The sequence below is a fragment of the Leptodactylus fuscus genome, chromosome 11 (assembly GCF_031893055.1).
Source record: "Leptodactylus fuscus isolate aLepFus1 chromosome 11, aLepFus1.hap2, whole genome shotgun sequence".
In the NCBI taxonomy this organism is placed as follows: domain Eukaryota; kingdom Metazoa; phylum Chordata; class Amphibia; order Anura; family Leptodactylidae; genus Leptodactylus; species Leptodactylus fuscus.
The window spans coordinates 29142913-29166410 of record NC_134275.1 but is presented as its reverse complement, the minus strand read 5'-3'; the positions used below and the strand labels follow the sequence as shown (position 1 = coordinate 29166410).

Here is a 23498-nt window from a genome sequence, read left to right as displayed (position 1 = left end):
ATACTGCAAACTCTAACTTGGTCTCTTTGATCCCTCGGTCCATGTTCATGCAAACAACAATAAAAGCTGAAGCCTGGCGGGGGGGTGTGTAATACAAAATAATGATGCATGATTGCTTATACAGAAACATGCTGTAATTGGTTAAGCTTAACTTCTAAGCAGGCAGGGGTAGAGCGGAGAATAGGCCGAGACATTGCTGAATTAAGAAAATGACTGTTTACAAACAATTCCATTTCTCGAAATGTGTGCGCTAGCCCCAGCGACTAAAATAAGGGAGTGATTTGTGATCGGAATGGAGGTTGAGGGCATACTTCCAGCAGAGACCCCCTAATGTTATCAGAGGTGTTATAAAGGATAAATGTAGAAACAAGCCTATTTGAGAAACTTTTGGGGATTGTTAACACATTCTGTTGTGAAACTACGAGATGAATGTGAACCACTTTAAAGTTTTCAGCACAAGAATCCTCAATATGTGATTGTTAAGGAAAAACAAACCACAAAAAGAATTCAACGCAAAACCAAAAAGGTTTCATGGGGATGAATTCTAGGATGTATTGGAAATGGTGTACGGTATTCACTAGACCTGGTCTAAGGATCAGAGCACAATTCAGGACAGAAGAACTTGAGCCCTGTTCCAGAGATTGGTGGGGGTCCCTGTGGGCAGTGAACTTAGATAACTTTATAACGCTAGGTTCACAGTAGTGAATCAGGCACTACGACCCAGATTCCGCTTAAAATCTGTGGATAGAAAAGTCCTGCAAGTATAAAAATGGTGCAAACTGGGCAGAACCATGGCGAACCCATTATAGTCTATGGGATCTGCAGGTTTCCATGTGTAACCACTTTTTGAGCTGATAGGGATTCCGTCTTTTGGGTCCCCTAGCAGACCCGAAGGATGGAAAATCAAACTGTGCACCTAGTGTAGTAAGATTTTTTTTTTTAACCATTGTTTCTAGAATCTTTACTATAAGTACAAGTAAAAGTACTTTCTTTATTGACATGGCTTCCTAAGAGCTGTTCTAGTTGTGGTCCAGGCCTTCTCTTCTTGTCACATGATAGATGGACATCCAGCATGTGTCAGTATCTCTGCACAATAACTCCCGCAATGTACAGTGTCATGAATTTTGTGCCATACAATGGACTTCTATAATAGGTGCAGTGCTTAATAGTGAATAGTGTATCTATCCATCCATCCATCTATCTAATCAATCACTTAGTTTAGTTATTCAGTTGTTGTTCTTCCCATTTTGGCGACCCCCCCACCAATAACATGGTTTTCTTTTCTCTTTTGGGGTTCACCATCTCAGGAAACTGACTTTTCTGTAAGACTCTAACATCTTGGACTGTAACATATAGGCTTTCTGGGGGAGGGAACACAATACATGCTATCACTAGCTACTGCTGACATGGGACAGCTGATATTGCACACCTATAATGAAGGAGCCTCCATGACTGTATATTTTTGGTTTCTTCAATTACATAGGAGACTTTTTTTTTTTTTTAAATAAAAGGATAGTTCTACTGTCCCCAAGCAGCAGTGACAGTCCCAATCCTCTAGTTGGTAATGTGATAATTCCACTGTTCTATAGTAGGTAGATATAGTACAGTCTCTAGCTGCCCATGCAATATTGTGCGGAGGCATAGCACAGTGAAAGAAATATAAACGTCAAGGTGGTGTCAGATCAGGAGTGAGGAGAAGCAGGATTTTAGAGGTATGAGGACAGAATACATGAAAGAAGTCAGAAGAGTGACAGACATTCAGGTGAGGGTGCTATTAATGGGTTAATAAATGCACCCATATACCTTTAGCAGTGTATTGAGTGATTTCTGGGTCTCTCTGGTATCTTCTGCATTTGTTTACATGGTTCAGATTCTTGCTATGTAGCTTCCACACTGGTTTCCTATCACCTCACTCCCCGCCCCTTCCTCCCATAACCCCCTCACTGTCTCTCTAGCTATCCCACCCACTACTAGCCCTTCCCAACCTACTGAGCTTAACCTCCGACCCCATTATATACTTATCTCTCTTCCTCCTGCAGGGCAGCCCATCTCTCATTTCTGATTCTGCCAAGTGTGCGCCATTGTCCCAACGCTGCTCTGTTCTCTGCAGCCAAAGATCCACCTGTACTGCACAGGCGTGGGAGCTGCGCAGTAGGGGTGGATTATCGGCTGAAGAGCACAAAGCAGTGCTGGAACTATAGCGGGTGCCGGCAGAGAACAGGAAGAAGCCTGGAAGGAAGATAGGCAAGTAAGATAGAGTGGATAGGGGAGGGGTGGGAGTAGAAGTGACATTCTGTTTCTGGACACGGTTTGTCACCGGATAACCAGCAAATGTCCCTAGGGCGGTCACATAACCTCCCCTGGGATGTCAGTAAATATACATTTTTGATAAATTATGTCATTTAGAAAGTAGGCGGGGGCTGGGTGTTTAGAGAAAAAAGAATCACATACAGATGTAGTAACATTTAACTTGAGACATTGGCCAAACTCGCTGTATGGCCTTCGCATTGTTCAGCTATTTAAAGGCCTTTTGATGGATTTTATTGTATTTGATGGGAAGATATCAATGCTGCAGCAAACTATTAGTTCAACTGTGCTACACCTGTATACTATAGAAAATGTGCCTGTAGTCAACCAATCAGGTTCCCTACATAGTCCATTTTACTGGCAAGAAAAAAAAAAAGAAAAAACACAATTATAATATGCCAATGGCTTGAAAAAAAAAAGTGCTGTCAATGTGGCCATTTCATCCGTTTGCAGGCATCACACAAGCCGCTCAGTCTAAGGTTGTGAATTCACACCTATAAGTCACAGTTTTTAAGCATATGAAAAATAAGTGGGACATGAATTATAAATGTTGCCAGCTCCCGACACTGCTACTCTGGGATGTGAACATGCAGAATCGCAGCAACAGGTTCAAGCCAAAGATGCAAAGTGTGAATAAAAAATAGAAACAATGCCCGATCTAAAATTGGCACGTACTGTAGGATGAAGCCTTCTTGCATTGCTTTATTGTTGCTCCTACTGCTTCTTGGCTGAGGCCATCTAAAATTACTAAGATAGATGAACCATGTGATCTTTCTCTGCTGCCAATCTTCTATGTTTCTAGCTATCAGATACCAGGACTATATAAAGGGAGTCTATCAGTAGATTTCTCTATATGCAGCATGTATTATGCAAATGAGCTAGATGTTGCACCATGGGCATGCCCCAGTCTCCTGATAATCCACCATTTAGCACATTTGCATAAAGGATAAGTATTACAAAGCTTATACATTGCCTTACGCATCACTACAAACATCACTACACATCTGCTAGTAGATTCCCTTTAACCTCCCAACAGTGACATTAAAATTGGGAAAAAAATATCCCAGCTATGTGACTTTTTTACAATTCTGTCAATATCAAAGGTACATTTTTTGTGTTGCTTTAATTACTTTTTTTCTGAGAGTAGAAGCAACAAAAGAAGGGAACAGGAGTCATCTGTGTAAGGCATTTGTGCTGGACTCTCTGATGGACACTGCGTCACAATGTCCGCCTGAAAATTGGAGGAGGAAAAAGACCTGCATGGAAGACTTTTTCCTCCACCAGTTTAAAGGGATTCCATCAACAACAACAAAAAAAAAACCTCTTCCTCCTCACTCCTCTTCTTACACGAAACCACTGCAAAATGGCCGATGGAACATGTGCAGTCAGCTGTTCCGTTGGCCGGTGGTCTCGTGTAAGAAGAGGAGTGAGGAGGGGGAAACGTGTCAGGTGCAGAAGACAGAGGCAGCGCCTGAATGGAGCACAATTAGCATAAAGACGAAAAATTCAAAATGGCGACACGGACTTGCAAGATAAAGTTAAGAGATGAATAGGAATAGCCTTTAGAAAGGCTATTCTTATATGCTTTTAGTTTAAAAACAGGTTTTTTTTTAATAATAGAATCCCTTTAAGTTTTAAAATGACAGAACCCAGGCCCCATTATAGGAAATGGGGTCTGGTGGACTCCATGTGTTACCACTATTTCTTCTCTTCGTTGTTCTGGTCTTCCAACAGACCAGAACAAAGGAGGGGTGACACTAGTGTGAACCTAACATAAGAGGGGTTAAACGTTACTTTTCATTCAAGCACGGGACAGACAACACACAAGCTGGATGCAGAAGTAGAGTTAAGATCTTATTCACATGACCATTCCAGGTTTAATGGACGTTGGAGGCATTGGTCCATTTTTGGTCTTATTTAGACCCCATGGAGACAACAGAGTATGGATCCAATTTGGGGCAGCGTTTGCACTTGTGTGACATCCATTCGGTTGTGCATTCACATCTATGTGGGCTTCTGATCCATTCTGTTCTGATGACATTGATGATTATAGATCAGGTCCTATCCTGCTCCATGTCATCAGAATAGAATGAATCAGAAACCGCCATAGACAGAAGTGTATAGCAGAATGTACTCAGTGTCAGCCATGTGCATTTCACTGCAAACCCACATCAGATACACACTCAGTCCTGGGAAGGGAAACTTTTAAAAAACAAAACAAAAACATGCAAGTCTCTGGATGTGACATGTTGTTGCATTCACCTCATACAGAGAATGGTGAGGCAGTTTAAGCAGGACAAGAGAGCAGACCAGTAGATTTCTTTTTCATTAAAGAGGAGGGGGCACTTCACTAGGAATATTTTATCCCAGAGTTATTTCACTTTATCTCCTTTCAGTCGGAGGTGAACGGAGAAGTAGCAGAGACATCTACTCTGTGGTCATTCAATCTGTGCTTGCCCAAAACAATATTGGTCTTTTCTATTATGACAAGCACAGGTCGTTGTCATCAGTAGGGGGGTTAAAGTGGCCTTACACAATAGATGAATACTGGCGGTACCAGACAACCATGTAATCTATATGGGGGCCAGACTCTTCCATGTTAGTATACGTCAGAAGAAAGTACCTGCTAGGTGGATTTTAACATGCCTGATCCTCATCTTATCTTCATTCTCAATGAAGATAAGATGTCTGGCAGACACTTCTACCCCACAGCCTATTGAGAACACCACCAGATTTAATCCAGCCGAGTACACATGTATACATACAGAGGGGTTGAGAGGAATAGCTGACAGTAGGCGAAGCATTGTGTGTCACAATAGGTCTGTCAATTATTAAAATATATGCATTTTTAATGATACCCATAATCTATTGTGTTGCGTAGAGTCTGTGACTGCTACTCACGTCTTATACAATAGTGAAATCCATCACTGCAATAATATAAACCAAGCTCTGCACAACAACATAAAAGTAGCAGACGGGGTCTGATAGCCAAGAAGTGATTGATTCCACTGCTAGGCTGTAGGTTCGTACATTTTAACACTCCTTGGGCAGGACTAATGAGTGCAAATGGAAATGAGAACACCTTGACTGAGCTAGTACTCCAGTTCATTTCACACTATCCTCAGCACAAACATCCCGAGATACGCAATCTATCATCTCCAGCCTCCTGCCAGCTCTCCAGGATCACTTAGGAAATCTATAAAATATTTTTTCAAGTGTCCGCTGAAAGTTTAAGATCAATATTATAAGAAAAAGTGCATAAAAATCAAGCAACAAGTTACCGAGAAGAAATCATTACTGTGTGTGCACATCAAAGAAAGTCTATAGCAACCTGCTTTGAAGGTAAATGGTACATGTAGTGCGTATGTATATGAAGGACTTTTTTTTAAAGAAAACTAGCTACAGCAGGAGCCTCTCCCCCCACCAGGAATACAAAACATTGCAAAAGGGTGACAGTCACAAGAACAGTCCCTACTGAACTATAAGCACAGGCACATGGCCAGGGTTCATGCAAATAGATTTTTTTTTGGATCCTTTCAATGGTAAAATATTTGCTTTTTTTCCCCTGATACAAATGAGCAGTTTTGGTGCTACAAGGGAGTCACTCTTGCTTTCATGGCACCAAAAAAACAACCCCCCCACCACCACCCAACACCCCAAACTATGATTGACAAAGCCATTGTAAGGATTTGAACCCTGGTTGGTTCTCAGCCTAGTGACTATTTGCCTGGTTGTGTTTAGTCTCCGTCTCTCTTGTACTTGTCTGCTGGAGTTTGTAAGCCTCACGTGTGTTCATTTGTATCATCCTATCAGGTGTTGCCAGGCTCTTTTTCAGGCTGGCTGTCTTTTCATTCCTTGCTGGTTTTTGTTGTAGTTGCAGCTAATTCTTGGCCCGTATTCTAGTGCATTATCTAGAGTTTTAAAGTTTCTAGTCTGGGGGTAGTGGTGATAGACCTCTTGTGTGAAGTTTGCCTTGGTTGTTACCCGTAATACCTTTCCTCACTATTTTCCCCCTTCCTGTCTCTGTTGTGTGTTGGTGGGCATGCTGGGCTTGCTAGTTCACCAAGTTTACTTAGTTCCCAGCACTTTGTCTTGCAGTAAGCTTCTCGCTAGATCCTAGTATCTTATAGCCCTTTTCCTTTTCTATCTGTATAGGTCTTTGTGTTCAGAGACAGAGTAGCTGTCGGGATTGGAGCTAGCTAGATCAACACCCGCAGGCAGGGACTATAGCAAGCCGCCATGGCGTAGGGACAGTTTTCCCTATAATGTTTCCTTAGATTTTTGCTACATCCTTGTACACAGTTACCTGCTGTAAACCATGACAGCCAGGCAGTGTACATGTTATTCATAGCAGGGACGGAGCAAGGGTTTGGGGGTACTGGGTGCTGCAAATCCGAGCTCTTGTGCGATTTAAGATTAAGGCCCTCATTGAACCAAACAGCTCAAAAAGCTAATATCTCAGCAATGGAGGCACTGATCAAGAAGCAGACTTCTAAAACTAGGTTCACATCTCTTCACATTTTTCATGTGGAGGGGGAAACGGAATCCCCAAACCCACTACAAGCGCTGGTGTGAGCCCAGCGTTATTCACATAAACCCTGGCTATCTGACTCTTCTCATAGTTTACTAGGGACTGTTCTTGTGATAGACATTTAAGCCTTGGCCTCTTTGCCAAACCCTGACCTCAACCCAAACTGGAAGAGATCTCCAGGAGATTAACCTCTGTGTTCTCCGCAGGGTTGCTACAAGACTAGATGTGTCAGGGTCATTCCACATTCTGACAAACCGTGAAGAAAACAAAAATAAATATTTTATTTTTTTAGTTTTAATCAATTATTTCTATTTTACAACCCAGAAGATAGTGGTGGGTAGAGGTAACAGAAAGGTACTGGAAGTTAGCAGTAAATACGTAGAGAAGGAGTGCTAGCTAATGGGGTAGCCATTGGACATGAAAATCATAGACCTAGTAGTGGTGCTGAGTAACTTATTTCTGGAAGTCAGTGACAGATATAAGAAGATACACAGAAATGGAAAAGCCATGTGTGAAAAACTAAGTGCACCCCATGGACCAATAAGTTTGTAGAAGCTCCTCTGGCAGCAATAACTGGAAGTAATGTTTTTTTGTATGACTCCTGGAGGATGTACCTCATAGATTGTAAGCTCTTTTGAGCAGGGCCCTCAGTCCCATTGTGTGAAATGACGTTCTTTGTTATGTATGTCTGTATCTGAACCCTATAAATTGTACAGCGCTGCGGAATATGTTGGCGCTATATAAATAAAATGTATTATATTATTATATTATATTAATTTTGGCCCACTTTTCTTTACAACATTTATTCAACTCATTAAGGTTTGTGCACATGGATTTATGTGCTGATCTCTTAAAGGGGTTGTCTCAATAAGAATATTTATTTCCCCCCATTCGCAGGACACTGGATAAGTATCTGATCTTTGGTGGTCTGAACATGGGTTCCCCAGTGATCAGCAAGATGGAAGACCGAAAGTCCCTCAAAATCCTTGATTGGCTGGTGCTCTATTCATGCCCAGAGGACTCCCAGGAATGTAATCTCTGGCAGCTCCCGCAGCCCCATAGAAGTGAATGGGCTGCTGGTTACTCAAACACACTGATGTTCCCATTCACAAGATGGATTTAGAGGTACTTTCAGTTTTCCGTCCTCCTGATCAACTATGGTACCCAGCATTCAGGCCCCCAGCGATTGGACACTTACCCCCTATCCACAGAGGAGGAGTGTCAATTTTGGAATAACCTCTTTTAACCCTTACGCGCACCAGGATGTACAGTTACATCCTGTGCAAACTAAATATGCGGCTACTCTGAAACAAAGCGGCCATACTACCTGCCAGGACTGCACTGTTTCATACAGCAGGGACCCGGCAGCATTGCTCATGACTAGAGAGGACTCTGGATCACGGGCGCTGTATCACTCAGATGCCACGGTCAAATGCAACCACAGCATTTGAATGGTTACTTTCTGTTTTAGGTTCTGTAATGGGGCAGTGGGATACATTCCATTACCATGGCAGCCGGCAGCCTCCTGAAGGCTCCCAGCCCTGCCATAGTAATGTAACTACTGAATCCTCCCAGCAGCAGGCTTCAATAGCTACATAGCAAATCTACTATAGACTGCAATACAGTCTATAATATTGCAGTTTATGGAACTGGTGAACTAAAGATCACAAGTTCAAGCCTCCTGGGTGGTGTGGGGCAAGATTTAAAAAAAAAAAAAAAAAAATTAAAATAATTAAAAAAAAAAACCTAAAAGTTTAAAATTACCCCCTTTCCCTAGATCACATATAAATAAATAAATGTAAACACGCACACATTACGCATCCCCAAGACCGAAAACGCTCAAACTATTACAATCTAAATATTTGTCTCATGCGGTAAACTTCACGATAAATGGTACCATTTTGAAGTACAACCTGACACGCAAAAATCAAGCCCTCATATGACTACGTAAGCAGAAAAATGAAAACATTAAGGATTTTTGAATTTAGGGAGTAGAAGAAGAAAACACAAAAATGAAAAAGGTCAGCAACATTTTATATAGCAGTCTGAGCAATTTTAAGTATACTGTATGTATTTTTTGATCGGAGAACCTCTTTGAAAGGATGTTAGCTGACCTAGCCAGGTCCGGACACACTTCCAATATCTATGGGGGGGTGTGCCAACTTGCCCCCGAACGTCAGATGATTGGTAAAGAAGGGTCAGGCATGTTGGATTCTAACATGCTCAATCTTTATCTTCTCAATGGAGGTGCTATAAGCCACAGTTAGTGCTGTTTGTCAGAGACTTATTCCCCTCTTCCTAATGAGAACACATGAACACTGTTGCCTTAACGGGGTTGTTCCCAATCAGATACTGATGGCCTATCCTTATGGTAGGCCATCCACATGAAACTGATGAGGGTGCTAGGTGTTGCCTTATCACCTCCACCAATGTGTTCTTAGACATCACATTTTAGTCATCATCTACTAATTTTGATGATTCTTTTGTGGTACTGCAGACTGTTGGGCATAGTGGACTACTAGTATCCAGGTGACCACTTTATTTTGCATTATATGCCGTTTATATTTAGTGTGAAAAAAAATAGCTAATAATAATAAAACAATAATAATTATTATTATAATCTAGGTAAATGTTTTGTCACAAAAAAAAAATACCAGCTTACTTCTTACAAGAGCATCAGAGTGGTAAGATATTTTGGCAGTAAGGTTGTAACTTTAGAGTCACTAGTAAGTTATTTTCGCGTATGGAAATAATGAATATTTTCTTTGATTTTTTTTTTTTTTTATGCTATGACTTGTGTCTCAAACAATGGAAGAATGAAATAAAATTTTACTCCAAAGCTTGGTTTGGTGATGGTTCCATACTGGCAGGGTTTATGGAAACCTCCTACTGTGCTCCAAGTCTTAGCAGTGCCCAGTAAAAGGAGTCCAATCATTTTTCACAAGTCTCTTAAAATAGTATGAACAAGCAAACATAGGCATCCATATTTGTCTTCGCATACGCTATATACATGCTAACATCTGCCTACAGATCATCTGAGTAAATTATCCCTAAGCCCTAGATGAGTAGACTGAACAGGATCATCAGGGATAGTCACTTAGTACTGTCAGACTGGACAGCAAATCTCCACAAGTATATGGCAATGCCAGAGCAGAGGATCCATGACTGTATAACTATACATACTCACCTTTCAGAATCTTTCCGAAAGCTAAACAAACTACTTCTAGGAAGACATTCTACTGTTATTCCTCCTAGAAATGGACAAGTGGGAGGTGGACGTACCAGTTGGGGGAATAGTGGTGTCCAATCAATACTGACATTATTAAAGTAGGTAGGGGGAGAGACCCCTGTGACAAAGAGAATGGTAAGACACAGTTTCCAATTTATACTAGGTTCACACTTGTGTCTGGGTTTCCGTTCTTTGGGTCCGCTTGGGGACACGAAGAACAGAAACCTAATCTGTTAAAAAGTGGTTACCCACGGAAACCCGCAGACCCCATAAACTATAATGGAGTCCTCTGGGTTTCTGCCCAAAAAACGGAGAGAGAAGAGTCCTGTATTTTTTAAGCAGATTCAGGGACAGAAACCCTGAACGGAATCCAGGCACTGTTGTGAACTTAGCATTAACCATAAGTTCTTAGAAGGTATAACAGACGTAAATTAGAAATCACTAGGGAGAGATTTTAACATCTTCACAGAATTAAAGGGGATCCATGAGCACTACGGACAAGTCTTTTCTTATAGATGCTTGTATTCCTCATATAACAACCAGCATTCTGAAGAATCTTTTCTTATAATTCTATGCAGTGCTGTTCCTTTATTCCATCTAAAAATGTACAAATAGCTTGACAACTGAGTGCTACCAACCCAGGGTTTTATACGGTGTCAGATTTGCAGTTGGGAAGGAATTTTTATTCCCTGGCATAGGGCAATTGGCATCAGCGTCATTTTATTTTATTTTTTTCCTCTTGATCAACACTGTAGGGTTATAGGTTGGAATTGTGTCTTCATCCAACTGCATCTACTATGTAACTGGGGGAAGGTGAGGGGTGTCTCTACATAAACTGACCCCATGTCATTGACAGTGATAAACTATTTTGGGACACGCCCCTTTGACAAAGGGAATGGTAACACCCATTCATCTCTTTTTTTTGTAAATACCAGAGGAATGGTACTGCACAACACTGTTCGATCAACCATTTAACTAATCAGTTTTGCGGATACAAAAATAGATGCTAAAAACCAGATGAAGACAGAGCTCTGACACAGTCAAATAGGAGGCAGAGAATGCCAGAGCTCAGAATTACACCCCCTTGCATTTTTCTATGACCTCTCACAATCCCATACACTGCAAAGTTATAAGCTACCTGGGCCAAAAATAAATTGACAGCTCAGTACAAAATTACAACAACTCACCTTGAATGGTATCACTAGAATAAAATTTATTAATTATTATTATTATTATTATTATTATTAGTGTCACTAGAACTACCGTAACAAATTTTACCACCAGTATCTGTAACACAAAAACATTTGGTCACCAATGAGGACCCTTCAACAGCATTTCTGCATCTTTCAGTAGGCACCACTCCATTATAGCTGGAAAACTTCCTCTAGTCCCCACCATACCAGAGCAATCTGTGCAGTTAGTTTTCTTGCTGGCCATACTACTAAAATTCTGTACTGTCAGATGGGCGGTGTCAGGCAGGAGCAAATAAGGGGTGTGATTCAGAGGCATCCAGTGTCAGAGCTCAGAATCACACCCCTTATTTGCTCCTGCCTGACACCGCCCATCTGACAGTACAGCGCATCAATAGTGTATGAGGCACCTAAAGTAACTGCACTGATAGTTCAGGAAAGGTGGGGATAAAAAAAAAAAGTCCAACTGCACCGGAATCAGTGAACCAAAGTCTATTAAGTGATACAAAGAACTGGACTTGGTAGAGGTTTTGGAAGGTCCTCCATAATGCAGAAACAAAATAGCCAGTGACTTAAGAATTTTTTTTTTTTTTTTTTTTAAAGAATCATTTTGTGAGTGTTTTAAAGGTGGCATGCGACCTTGTTACCCAAAGACAAGTACTCGGGTTCAATTGTGGTAATGTGTGATATCACAATTCTATATACAGCCAAATGTCTACACTGGAGTTTCATTTTGCTTTAGGGCCTAGTCTATTATACATAAATTACATTTTACCACCGATTTCATGTAGAAACCACAGACAGATATCAAACTGTAAGTCTTACCTACATATACCAACTACTAAGTTTTTACATGCAGTTAAAAGGCAGTGCCTGTCAGTTGTCCCTTCTTGCCATGTCCTCAATAGAAATACTGACAGATCACAGAAGCTCCCTTTTGTAAACCAATTCATGCTTCTTATTTGTTAGGTCAAAGGTTAAATTGCTGACCTCTGCCCTCCTGCTTAGCAGTCTTTCCCTTTTTCTGTATAGCTTTATTTTTCTTCTGTATTTACATGGATTAGTCCCCTTTCACACTAAGAAGGAATTCGTTCACAGCCAATGCCTTAGTTCTGGTAGCACAAAAAGCAGCCACAATTATTCAACGGTAGACAATGACCGTATTGTGGCTTTACAAAACCGTCACCAGACTCTGGCAAGTCTTGTCCTTGCTTCAAAAAACAATGGGGCAAAAAAGAAAAAAAAAAAAAAAATCTTATCAAGCGTTGAACATAAAGCAAACAAAGCAAGCCTACTGTGAACTTGATGAGGATGTCAGGCATGGAAAGAAGAAAGGGAGAAGATAAATCAACACGAAAGAGGGGTTCCCTTATGAAGATGCAAGAATGAATTGTAGCCTATGTATTCTTTCTCCGTGACACATCCAACACGTTTCGGAGGAGGAGAAAAAGGACCATTCCATACTGAACACTGGTCGGCAAGCAAGATGTTCCCAGTGACACTTTGTGAAATGTTTCTTTAGTCTAAGAATTACTAAAGCAAGTTGGTAAGTAAGCAGGAACTCATAGACAAAGATTTTACTTAAAACAGCCATATATCCAATTCTCAAAGACAACCAGAACTTTCGCCACAAATAGAAACTGATGTTGGAAAGTCTTCTGATCCAAATGTTTTTTTTTTTTTTAAATAATTATAAACAATTTCTTTGCAGAGAAGGCATCACCTTAAAGTCCAATACCTAGGAACTCCCTATAGATTAGCTATTTGAAGAAATGGTGCTGTTCAGAAGTGTGTGACGTCCTCTTCAAGCAATTATTTATTTCTCTTGCTTATGTAATGCCAACATATTTCACAATACTTCAGGAGGTCTATGGAATGTGGGAGGAAACCACTGTGCCAACCACTGAACCACCTTGCTGCCCACGTACAGAAAACAAAGCAGTGCTATAAATTTTAGGTCACCAAGCTAAAAACAGGCCATGTCACCAATGAACTTGATGCCCTATGGTCTCTGAAGCAAAAAGCACTTCCAACAATTGATCCATAGAGGACCTGGGTGTCCAGAAACCCTTTTAATTTTACTTGTTCTTCAACAGTCAAAGTAGGACCTTCTCCAAAAGGGGCTACAAAGTATCTCCTTCTATGTAGAACTTTGACCATGCTTATAATACAATGGGCAGCCCATGGATTTCAACAGCGATGATCCACTAGGCAAAACACTGATCAGTCTGTTTTTGGTTAACTAATTTAACAAAAAGGAATTTTCTAAAAATATATTACTGTTGTAATTTTCCCAACAAGCACCACTTCATAACACTACCGCCAAAATCTCCATGCATAACTCTTTAATATCTATTCTGGAATAAATCCTATAAGAGACCCCCATGGTACAGCTTTAAACCACCCATGTTAGTAGCCATCTAGTAGCTGGGTGTACAGGTCAATGGAGTCGGAGTTATGACCAATTTTAGTTAATGACTCAGACTTCAAAATAAAAGGATTATTTTTCATTATGAAATTATTAATATTGTATAATTAGATATATAGTGTGTTACATATTTACTTTTTATGAAAGTCAATTGCCGGCTTTTCAATTATAGGATCTTTATTGCTTCTGCCTGCCCATGGCTGTCAGCCATTTGTGAAAAAGTTGGAGCAGGGCCATGTAAAATAGAAGAATCAGAGTTAGTGGTATGGCCTATTAGCTATAAAATATAATAATAATTAAAAAAAAGCATTATTGTACTAAGTTAAAGAGGACCTTTCATCAGATTGGGCACAGACAGTTCCATATACTGCTGGAAAGCAGACAGTGCACTGAATTCAGCGCACTATCGGCTTTCCCGATCTGTGCCCCGGGTAAAGCGCTATCGGTCCAGGTACCGTAGCGCTTTACAGTCAGAAGGGTGTTTCTGACAGTCAGCGAGAAACGTCCTTCTCCACAGCAGCGCCTATCACGTTGTACAGTGTGAGAGGGGAGGAACGCCCCCTCCCCTCCTGATAATACTCGTCTATGGACGAGCACTGTGAGCAGAGGGAGGGGGCGTCCCTCCCCGCTCACACTGTAAAGCGTGATAGGCGCTGCCGTCACGAAGGACGTACCTGACTGTCAGAAACGCCCTTCTGAATGTAAAGCGCTATGGTACCGGGACCCATAGCGCTTTACCCGGGGCACAGCGCACTGTCAGCTTTCCAGCAGTATATAGAACTGCCTGTGCCCAATCTGATGAAAGGTCCTCTTTAAAAACTGCTTTGTGTTTAATTTCTACATCAGCAACTCTTCAGATAAAGAAAAATAATTCCGCTCTAAACATGAAAAGTTAGCAGTTTCCAGTGATTCATCGAGGGCAGATCCTCATTCTGAGCAACATTTAACTTTCAGGAAGTTTAGACAAATATTTCCAAAGAAAAAAAGCATAAATTCCAAAATCAAACCTCTTTTAGAATTGAAATTCGCTCAGGATTTGAATAGTATGAATAGTGACCCTCTGTGAATGGACCACAATTCATGTATACACATTAGAATTAAAAAAACAAAAAACAAAAACAAAATACACAACACCCAAATATGGGTCTGGGTATTTATGACCTAAACAAAAACTGTGATCAATTGGGCCTTATAACTCAGTTAAAATTAATGAATTATTATTTAGGTTATGCCCCACTTATGGATTGTAACAGATTAATATATAAATCGAAATACATTTTCACCTGGGGTCCACATCATAACCTGACCTGGCTTCTGCATATACAGTTGATTGTTGTGGGGAAAAGAACTGCTATTATTGTACTCTATGGTCTCTTGAGACAGCAGAGCAGAATACACTGAGGCCCAGGGAGAGCGAGCAAACATTAAAAAAAAAACAACTAAAAAACAAATAAAGTTACTCACCTCTCATTGTCTCAAAAATAACTCTTCAGGCCTTTTGCAGCCTCCTGACAGGCCTTAGTGGTTACATGGGTCAGGCAGATTAGTAATGGTTGTGACCACTGAAGCCCAATCACAGGTCACAGTAGTCCTTTAAGTCAGTCAGGAGGCCAGAAGATACCCACAGTTCTGGTTCGGACATGTTCAGTCAGACTGACTGTTAGTTTCCGTTATTTGGTTTTCGATTAATTGCCAAGCTATACCAAGTACGTATATTCAGCCTTGGAACTGTGTATAATCTAGATTTTCTAGAAAGTCTTAGGCTATATTCAAACGACCGAGGTCTAAGCAGTCTTGCACCAGAGGGGCACTCACTGTCACGGATCCCCCATACATTTGAGTGTATGGAGGGATCCATGAATAAAAGACAAATATAGGACATGACCTATATTTTGATGATCTGTGACAATAGACTGTCAAAATAACAGACATGTGAATAGCCCCCATTCACGGACATTGAATGTAATGCTGTCACTTGACGTCCGTTAAAACAAAACAAAAACAAAAAAACGAGCATCACACAGCTGTTAATCACGGTCATGTGAATGTAGCCTTAAAAGATATGCTGCGGTATATTAGGATTCTACTATGTTTTCGTCTCCATACAGAAACCCTGTATAGCCTAATCCTGCAGTTTTCCGTCACTCCCCTGGTTTGTGTACGGAGCACTGGAGCTGCAGATTTAATAAATATATATGTATGGTAAAATATTTTAAAATCAAGAATATTCACACTGTCGCTTTATTGGAATGATACAATTTATTGCAAAACTGGCAGAGCTTTAAAAGGGTTTTGCCAATTGGATAAGGCATCAATTCAGGGAGACACCCATGCTGATCATCTGTTTGAGGTTACCGCAGAGCCCGTGTAAAATCTGTGTGCTCTTCACAAAAAACTTAGAATTTAGAAAAACTGTACTTGTATGGTAAAAAGTTAAGCCAGTGATCTAATTCCATTATAAGCAAAAACAAAAATAGGTTCAATATCAGCTATTGAAGAACATCAACTAACAAGATAGAATCTTATGTGACACCACCACCCTGTCGAATGTAATAATTGTAAAAAAGCCATACAAAGGAATTAAGCTGCGGCCAATGATTGTGATCTTCACAGGCTTCAGAAAGCCATGCACACAAACCAACTACTAGAGTAAAGACGGAAGTACTTCAACCGCTCCCAGACTCCTGTAGGAACAAAATTATGGGAAGCGCGAGTCTTTCAGATGCTAATGGGGTCCTTTGCCCTCAAACAATGATGAACTGCTCTGGAGTTAATAGATTTCAGTAGAAGAGATTCATCTCTTATTTTAACAAAGCAGGATGTTTTGGAGGGAAGGGAGAAAACGTGTGGTAGAGTTTGTGAAAGAACCTTTTACAAGCTTTGTCTTGACACATAAGCTGCATTTCCCTTCCCTAATCCTCAACACTGCATGAATGGCAGAGTTGTAATAACTCTTTCGTGGCCAGTTTGACTTGGGCCTTAATGCAGCAATTCCATCAATTTCCAATTGTCTTGTCCATCCTAGAGAGTACCATCATGAGGCAGGGGTCTGCTCTGCTACCATCAAGTACTCATCTCTGCTGGTCTATGATACTAAATACCAATTATTCAACCACCATTCTCTAAGATGGTCAAATGAAACCATTAAGACTGTAAGAAGGTCACTGGCCATGAGAACTTGGATGGCATTCTAAAAATAAAGGAACACTAAACTGGCTAACAAGGGTCATAGCTCCTTTTTATCAACATTACTTTTTATAAGTATTTTCACTGTATTATTAACTGAACAGATTATTACACTATAATTATTACATACATACACAGATGTTGGACAAAATAACAAGAACACCCCTATTTTTACACATTCTTGACACACCTGTCATCACTGTTAAAGTTTATCAACAACGATATAAAGATATAGGAGGTAAGAAGTGTTATTACTTGTGCTGGTCTAAATAGCAGTTTATTTGTTTTAGGAATGCCATATGTCAGACCTGACCAAGTTCCGAAGGGGGCTGATCCTTGGTGTGGACTTGGTTAGGGTCTCTGTGACCAGAGTTGGTGATTTGATAGAGGTGTTAAGTTCTACTGGTTCAATAATAGCATCTCAGTATGCAAAGACTGGCACAACATCTACAGGCAGAATTAGCTGTAGTCAAAAGTCCAAGTTTGACTTGGGTTTGGCTGTTGCAGCACTGCCATGTAGATGATCTTTGTGCACTGCACACCTAGTGGTCTTCTGGCATTGGAGCTCTGAAACTTGCTTTCAGCTCTGCTGAAATTTGAGGGGCCATAGCTTTGTGATTTTGGCTACAATTTGAAAAAAAGTGATCTTCTGTCCCTTATGTAAAGCTTTGACTTTTGACTTCAGCCAATTCTGTCTGCAGATGTCTTGCTGATCTTTGAGATGTGATCATGAAAAGACCCTAACACACACATCAATTCAGGTGACAGATGCTCCTACTAGGCATACAACAATCAGTTCCATTTTAAGAACAGGTTAATCAGATTTAAGCTAAATGACTTAGGAAAAGGGAACAAGACCAGTGATGGCAAGTGTTTAGAAAAAGTTAATCTTTACTGTGTGCTCTTTTTATTTTGTACAATGTAAGAGTTACCTTGGTCTGCTGTACTGCTATAAGACAATATATAACTCTATAGGGTAGTCAATCATTCGTTGGGCCTTAATAGCAGGTCAATCAACATTAATAAAGTGATATTTGAAGTCCCTTCTCAAAGTTTTGGCTTTTCAGTAGGATTTGCCATAAATTTAAAATTGATGGGGTTCAAACAATATGAAATCACATACTAGTGTGGAAAATGATAGAAACACTTCATAATAACTACATTGAGTCATACTGGCTGCTATTAGTATTCATTACTAAGGTATGAATAAAATAATAAACCTGATGTGATAGAATAGCTCAGGGATACACATCAGATTTTTATAAGGGGCGAAATGCTCTTTAAGGTAAAGCATGGCAGGAGAATTATCGTTTTAGGAAAACAGTTAAAATTAAGGAAATAACTGGAAGAGAAACAGAAATGGTAAAAGGCGGACGGCATCATCTCAGAGGGATGAATAAGTGATCTAAGTGAGCGTAGGAAAGGTTATCGACCGGCATGCTTCAGAAAGAAGGGGAAAAAAAAAAAAAAGGTTTTCTAAGAATGGCAGATCTATAACATCATGTTTCAGCCATTCAGCAAACACTGTATATTTTACAAGGATGAGTGTGCAAGATTAAAAGTAACGGAATCGTTGAAAACCTCAACATGCAACAGCCACAGGATCTTTTAGAAGGATAATGGCACAAGCATTGTTCAGAAGTATGGAAGCAGGGTGAAGCTACAGTACCTGAGGGCACTTTGTCTATTACAGCTGCTTAGCAGAGCAGGGAGGCTTCTCCTGGCCAATTCTCCACACGGTACTCCATTAAACCCAGAGGGCCACATCCAGTCTGCATAACATCATTAATTGTGTCTCTCAAGAGCCTCCACACTTCCAAGATCTAAAACACAGGATGCTAAGACCTTACCTGCCTACTGAAAACCGCAGCCTGTCTTGGATGGAACCAGTCTGCTATAACTAAGTTACGTGTAGTTTTTACCTTGGCGAGTTCACAAAGTGGCTGTGCAAGCGATGAAAGAATGCGCCTGTATAAGGGTTACATCACTTATATTCTTCTGGGACTTGTGCATTAATAGTCACTTCAAGCTCCATGAAACACTCTCCGCAGGGTGCACATACTTTTAACGTCTTCCCACACTCTGGTGATTTTCCACCAATTTTACTCACAACAAGATTTTAACCAGAATGTAAATAACCAAGGCATTAACTACATAAGACATAGACGGTCACAGAATAATAGAGGGCCAATACCTTGCTTAGACACATTTTCTCCAGGACGGCTCACTTCCACATAAACTTCAAATGTGTTCTCCGGGTTCTGCCTGAAAGGTAATTAATGTAATATTAATATGACAGACATAACATTTGTTTTTTTTTTAATCAAATCTATTAAAGTAGAGAAATATTTCTATAGGCTATAAGCTCACAAATCATTCTAACCCTATTCAGACGACTGACTTCTCCAGCCGTGCATTATCTGAGGCATACTCTACCCATTGAGGTCAATGGGTCCATGCTGTGCAGATCCGGCATTGATCAATTCAACATATGACTGTCTTGACAAGTGTAAATAGAGTCTTAGGCTGGTCATACATATTAGACAGCCATCAGTCAAACCACCAGCTTTCAGTCCTGATCCCTCATACAATCAGCTTAGGTAAGTCCGTATGTTTTCTCAGATGGCACCAGGAACCTTTGGTAACAGCATATTCACCTGACCATAAAAGGATCCTTATTTTTCTTGCCAACTGCTTTGTGGGAATGACGGGAGACCTCTATACGCATCACATGAGTAACCAGTCCTGCAAAATCAGCAGGAAGAAAGGGGGGGGGAGCAATACTACAGATATCCAAAAGCCAGTTATCCCCTTCTGCTAGTAAACCGGCATGCTTGACAGCTCTAAGTATACAAGTTTATGTGGCGTTGGGGGACTGAAAAATCAGTTCACAGCGTGTATTGGTATATAACCATCTATAGCGACTCACAAAGTCTGTAAAAGCGCCACAGAACATGATGGCGCTATACAAGTGAGCAAATAAATAAATGATAGTCACAAATAAATCACTCATATCTAGAGTGCCATTGCTGCCTACTAAATGCCTAGTCTATTTAACCCTAAATAATGAACAATATATTCCGTTATTGTGCCTGTGTTCTGAAATACCACCTTAAAGCCTTCTAGAAGCCCTAATATTAGCTTAGCGACTGCATTGCCCAGGCACTGTTTTCATCACAGTCATGTTACCATCCTGAAAAGGTTTTCAAATTTACTTGAGAAAGAAGCCTAGAGTTCCGAAACGTTGTAATCTGTCATCATTATTAGTTAGCCATTAAAAAGGTATCAACTACTGAAGACTATCAAGTTTTTGTTTTTTTTAATATTTCCTACCCACTGGCGAACACGGTACAAGAACAAACTTTTCTTCATCCTGATCCAGTATAATAAATCCATTTGCAAACAATAGCAATAAATACCAACATCAGATTGAGTTTTAAAATGAGTCAGACAAGTTTCCTGAGGGGGTTATAGAGTTTATGATGGCTACATTATGAATGCAGAAATAGATGCGCCCTATGTGCTAACAGATGTGGGTTGCAAAGTACAGTACTTAGGTAACCATGCACTTCAGATAGCCAATTTTGGGTGCTGTGGGATTATCTTTTAACATAAACTGTAAAAATATATGTCTGGTAAGTATTACATTAACTGTAAAAGCTGGAAGCAAAGAAGTAGCATATCATTATGTATAATAATATGGCAAGGGGCCAACAGCCATCTCTGAGAAATCACACATGACTCTGCCAACTGAGTAATTCCTGAAGGCGATGCCTCCCTCCTGCCCTGCTGACTGTTTTACGCAACTACATGGATTTACCAGAAAACAAAAATTTAAGGAGTGATATGAAAAGGTGTTAACATAAATCTACAAAACGCATTACAAGACAGAAAATGTACAGTGAAGACCTTCTTGGATAAGCAAAGTACTGACATATACAAGAATGGTGTAATTATTCTCTCTCAAGCCATGAACCCGTCTATAAGACCTACTGGGGGATGGCGAGGGGGTTTTGTCACCTGCCCAGGATCCAATCCATCTGCAAAACATGGCAGCCATATATACAGTAGGCATTATATACCTAAACACAGCTATCTCCAGCAGTAATCTTGATCTTTATGGTTAGAGGAGCTATACTCTATACTGGAATCTCTTTAAATTAAAAAAATAAATAAATACATTTCCATCAAATATGGATCGAACACAAACACTTAAAAGGGTTATTTCCATCTCACCCAATCGCTACAAATCCCATCCACTAGGGCAGGACTACACTGCTCCTATATTTCCTATGCTTGGATGAACCAAGCATTCAGGTGTATGGGGAGTCTGGAGAATTTTTCCATTGTGGATGAAAAAGAATCCGTAAAATAAGGCAAGTAAAGCACAGCACTAACAAAGTTAGTCAGTTAAAGGGGTGTTCCAAGACATTATATACAGTACAGACCAAAAGTTTGGACACACCTTCTCATTCAAAGAGTTTTCTGTAGTTTCATGACTATGAAAATTGTAGATTCGCACTGAAGGCATCAAAACTATGAATTAGCACATGTGAAATTATATACTTAACAAAAAAGTGTGAAACAACTGAAAATATGTCTTATATTCTAGGTTCTTCAAAGTAGCCATCTTTTGCTTTGATTCCTGCTTTGCACACTCTTGATGAGCTTCAAGAGATAGTCACCTGTAATGGTCTTCCAACAGTCTTGTTGGCCCTTTTGCCTTCACTCTGAGGTCCAGCTAACCACAAACCATCTCGATTGGGTTCAGGTCTGGTGACTATGGAGGCCAGGTCATCTGGCATAGCACCCCATCACTCTCCTTCTTGGTCAAATAGCCCTTACACAGCCTGGAGGTGTGTTTGGGGTCATTGTCCTGTTGAAAAATAAATGATGATCCAACTAAACGCAAACCGTATGGAATAGCATGCCGCTGGCAAGATACTGTGGTAGCCATGCTGGTTCAGTATGCCTTCAATTTCGAATAAATCCCCAACAGTGTCACCAGCAAAGCACCCCCACACCATCACACCTCCTCCTCCATGCTTCACAGATTTCCACTGGTCTAATGTCCATTCCTTGTGTTCTTTAGCCCAAGCAAGTCTCTTCTGCTCGTTGCCTGTCCTTAGCAGTGGTTTTCTAGCAGCTATTTTACCATGAAGGCCTGCTGCACAAATTCTCCTCTTAACAGTTGTTGTAGAGATGTGTCTGCTGCTAGAACTCTGTGTGGCATTGACCTGGTCTCTAATCTGAGCTGCTGTTAACCTGCGATTTCTGAGGCTGGTGACTCGGATGAACTTATCCTCCGCAGCAGAGGCGACTCTTGGTCTTCCTTTTCTGGGGCGGTCCTCATGCAAGACAGTTTGTTTGTAGCGCTTGATGGTTTTTGCAACTGCACTTGGGAACACTTTCAAAGTTTTCCAATATTTTGAACTGACTGACCTTCATTTCTTAAAGTAATGATGGCCACTCTTTTTTCTTTACTTAGTTGTTTTTTTTCTTGCCATAATACAAATTCTGACAGTTTATTCAGTAGGACTATCAGCTGTGTATCCACCTGACTTCTGCACAACACAATTGATGGTCCCAACCCCTTTTATAAGGCAAGAAATCCCACTTATTAAACCTGAAAGGGCACACCTGTGAAGTGTAAACCGTTTCCAGTGACTACCTCTTGAAGCTCCTCAAGATAATGCCAAGAGTGTGCAAAGCAGTAATCAAAGCAAAAGATGGCTACTTTGAAGAACCTAGAATATAAGACATATTTTCAGTTGTTGCACGCTTTTTTGTTAAGTATATAATTCCACATGTGTTAATTCATAGTTTTGACGCCTTCATAGTCTTGAGTCTTGAAAATACAGAAAACTCTTTGAATGAGAGGGTATGCCCAAACTTTTGGTTTGTAATATATATATATATATATATATATATATATATATATATATATATATATATATATATATACACACACACACACACACATATATATTATATATATTGCTGGTGGGCAATAAACACAAGTACTCATCCTGCCTTAGGGCTTGTGTTTCCAGCGGTAGCCCCATTCTCCTACATTCAAACTCCCTGGCTGAGGTCACAAGTGATGTCCTGTTTGTGTGAGGGGACCACTGTATCCAGTCACAGGTCTCATGGTGGCCACTTCACAAACAGCATGTGACATCCAGGGGACCTGTATATAGACCTACGGAGCTGTCACCACTGGAGACTGTGGACAGGAGAATAGTTGTGTGTTATGTTCATTTACCCACCAGTGACAATATAACAAAAGAAAAAGAAAAAGTCTTGGAACATGCCTTTACTGAACATTAGATATATCACATTATACACAATACATATTAACACGGTACTCAATAGAGGAACTTCCTTTAAACACCTTTGAAGACACCGTGGCATTTTCATGCATTTGGATGTCAGAAAAATACAATGCTCCATAGAAACTGTCAAAAGAGAAAATATGTTCCTAAAGATACACCACTTAAAATAGGACCATCCACATAGCTACATGAAGTCTTGTTATTGCAGGGTGAATTTATTTTGTAATGGCACATTTTTGGGAACATATAATGTATTGAATAACTTAAAAGTTTGTAGTGTTGGAGGGATATA

At 40.3% G+C, this 23498-nt stretch overlaps 1 protein-coding gene across 4 annotated transcripts in view; it reads right to left on the bottom strand.

The window, feature by feature from the left end:
• DENND1A (DENN domain containing 1A) overlaps window positions 1–23498 on the bottom strand; it is a 553473-nt gene that overhangs the window by 516789 nt on the left and 13186 nt on the right. For all 4 annotated transcript variants that reach the window (XM_075260171.1, XM_075260173.1, XM_075260172.1 and 1 more), the window contains exon 2: window positions 19066–19136. In XM_075260171.1, coding sequence (XP_075116272.1) covers window positions 19066–19136 — 71 coding nt within the window. The remainder of the gene's footprint in view (window positions 1–19065; window positions 19137–23498) is intronic.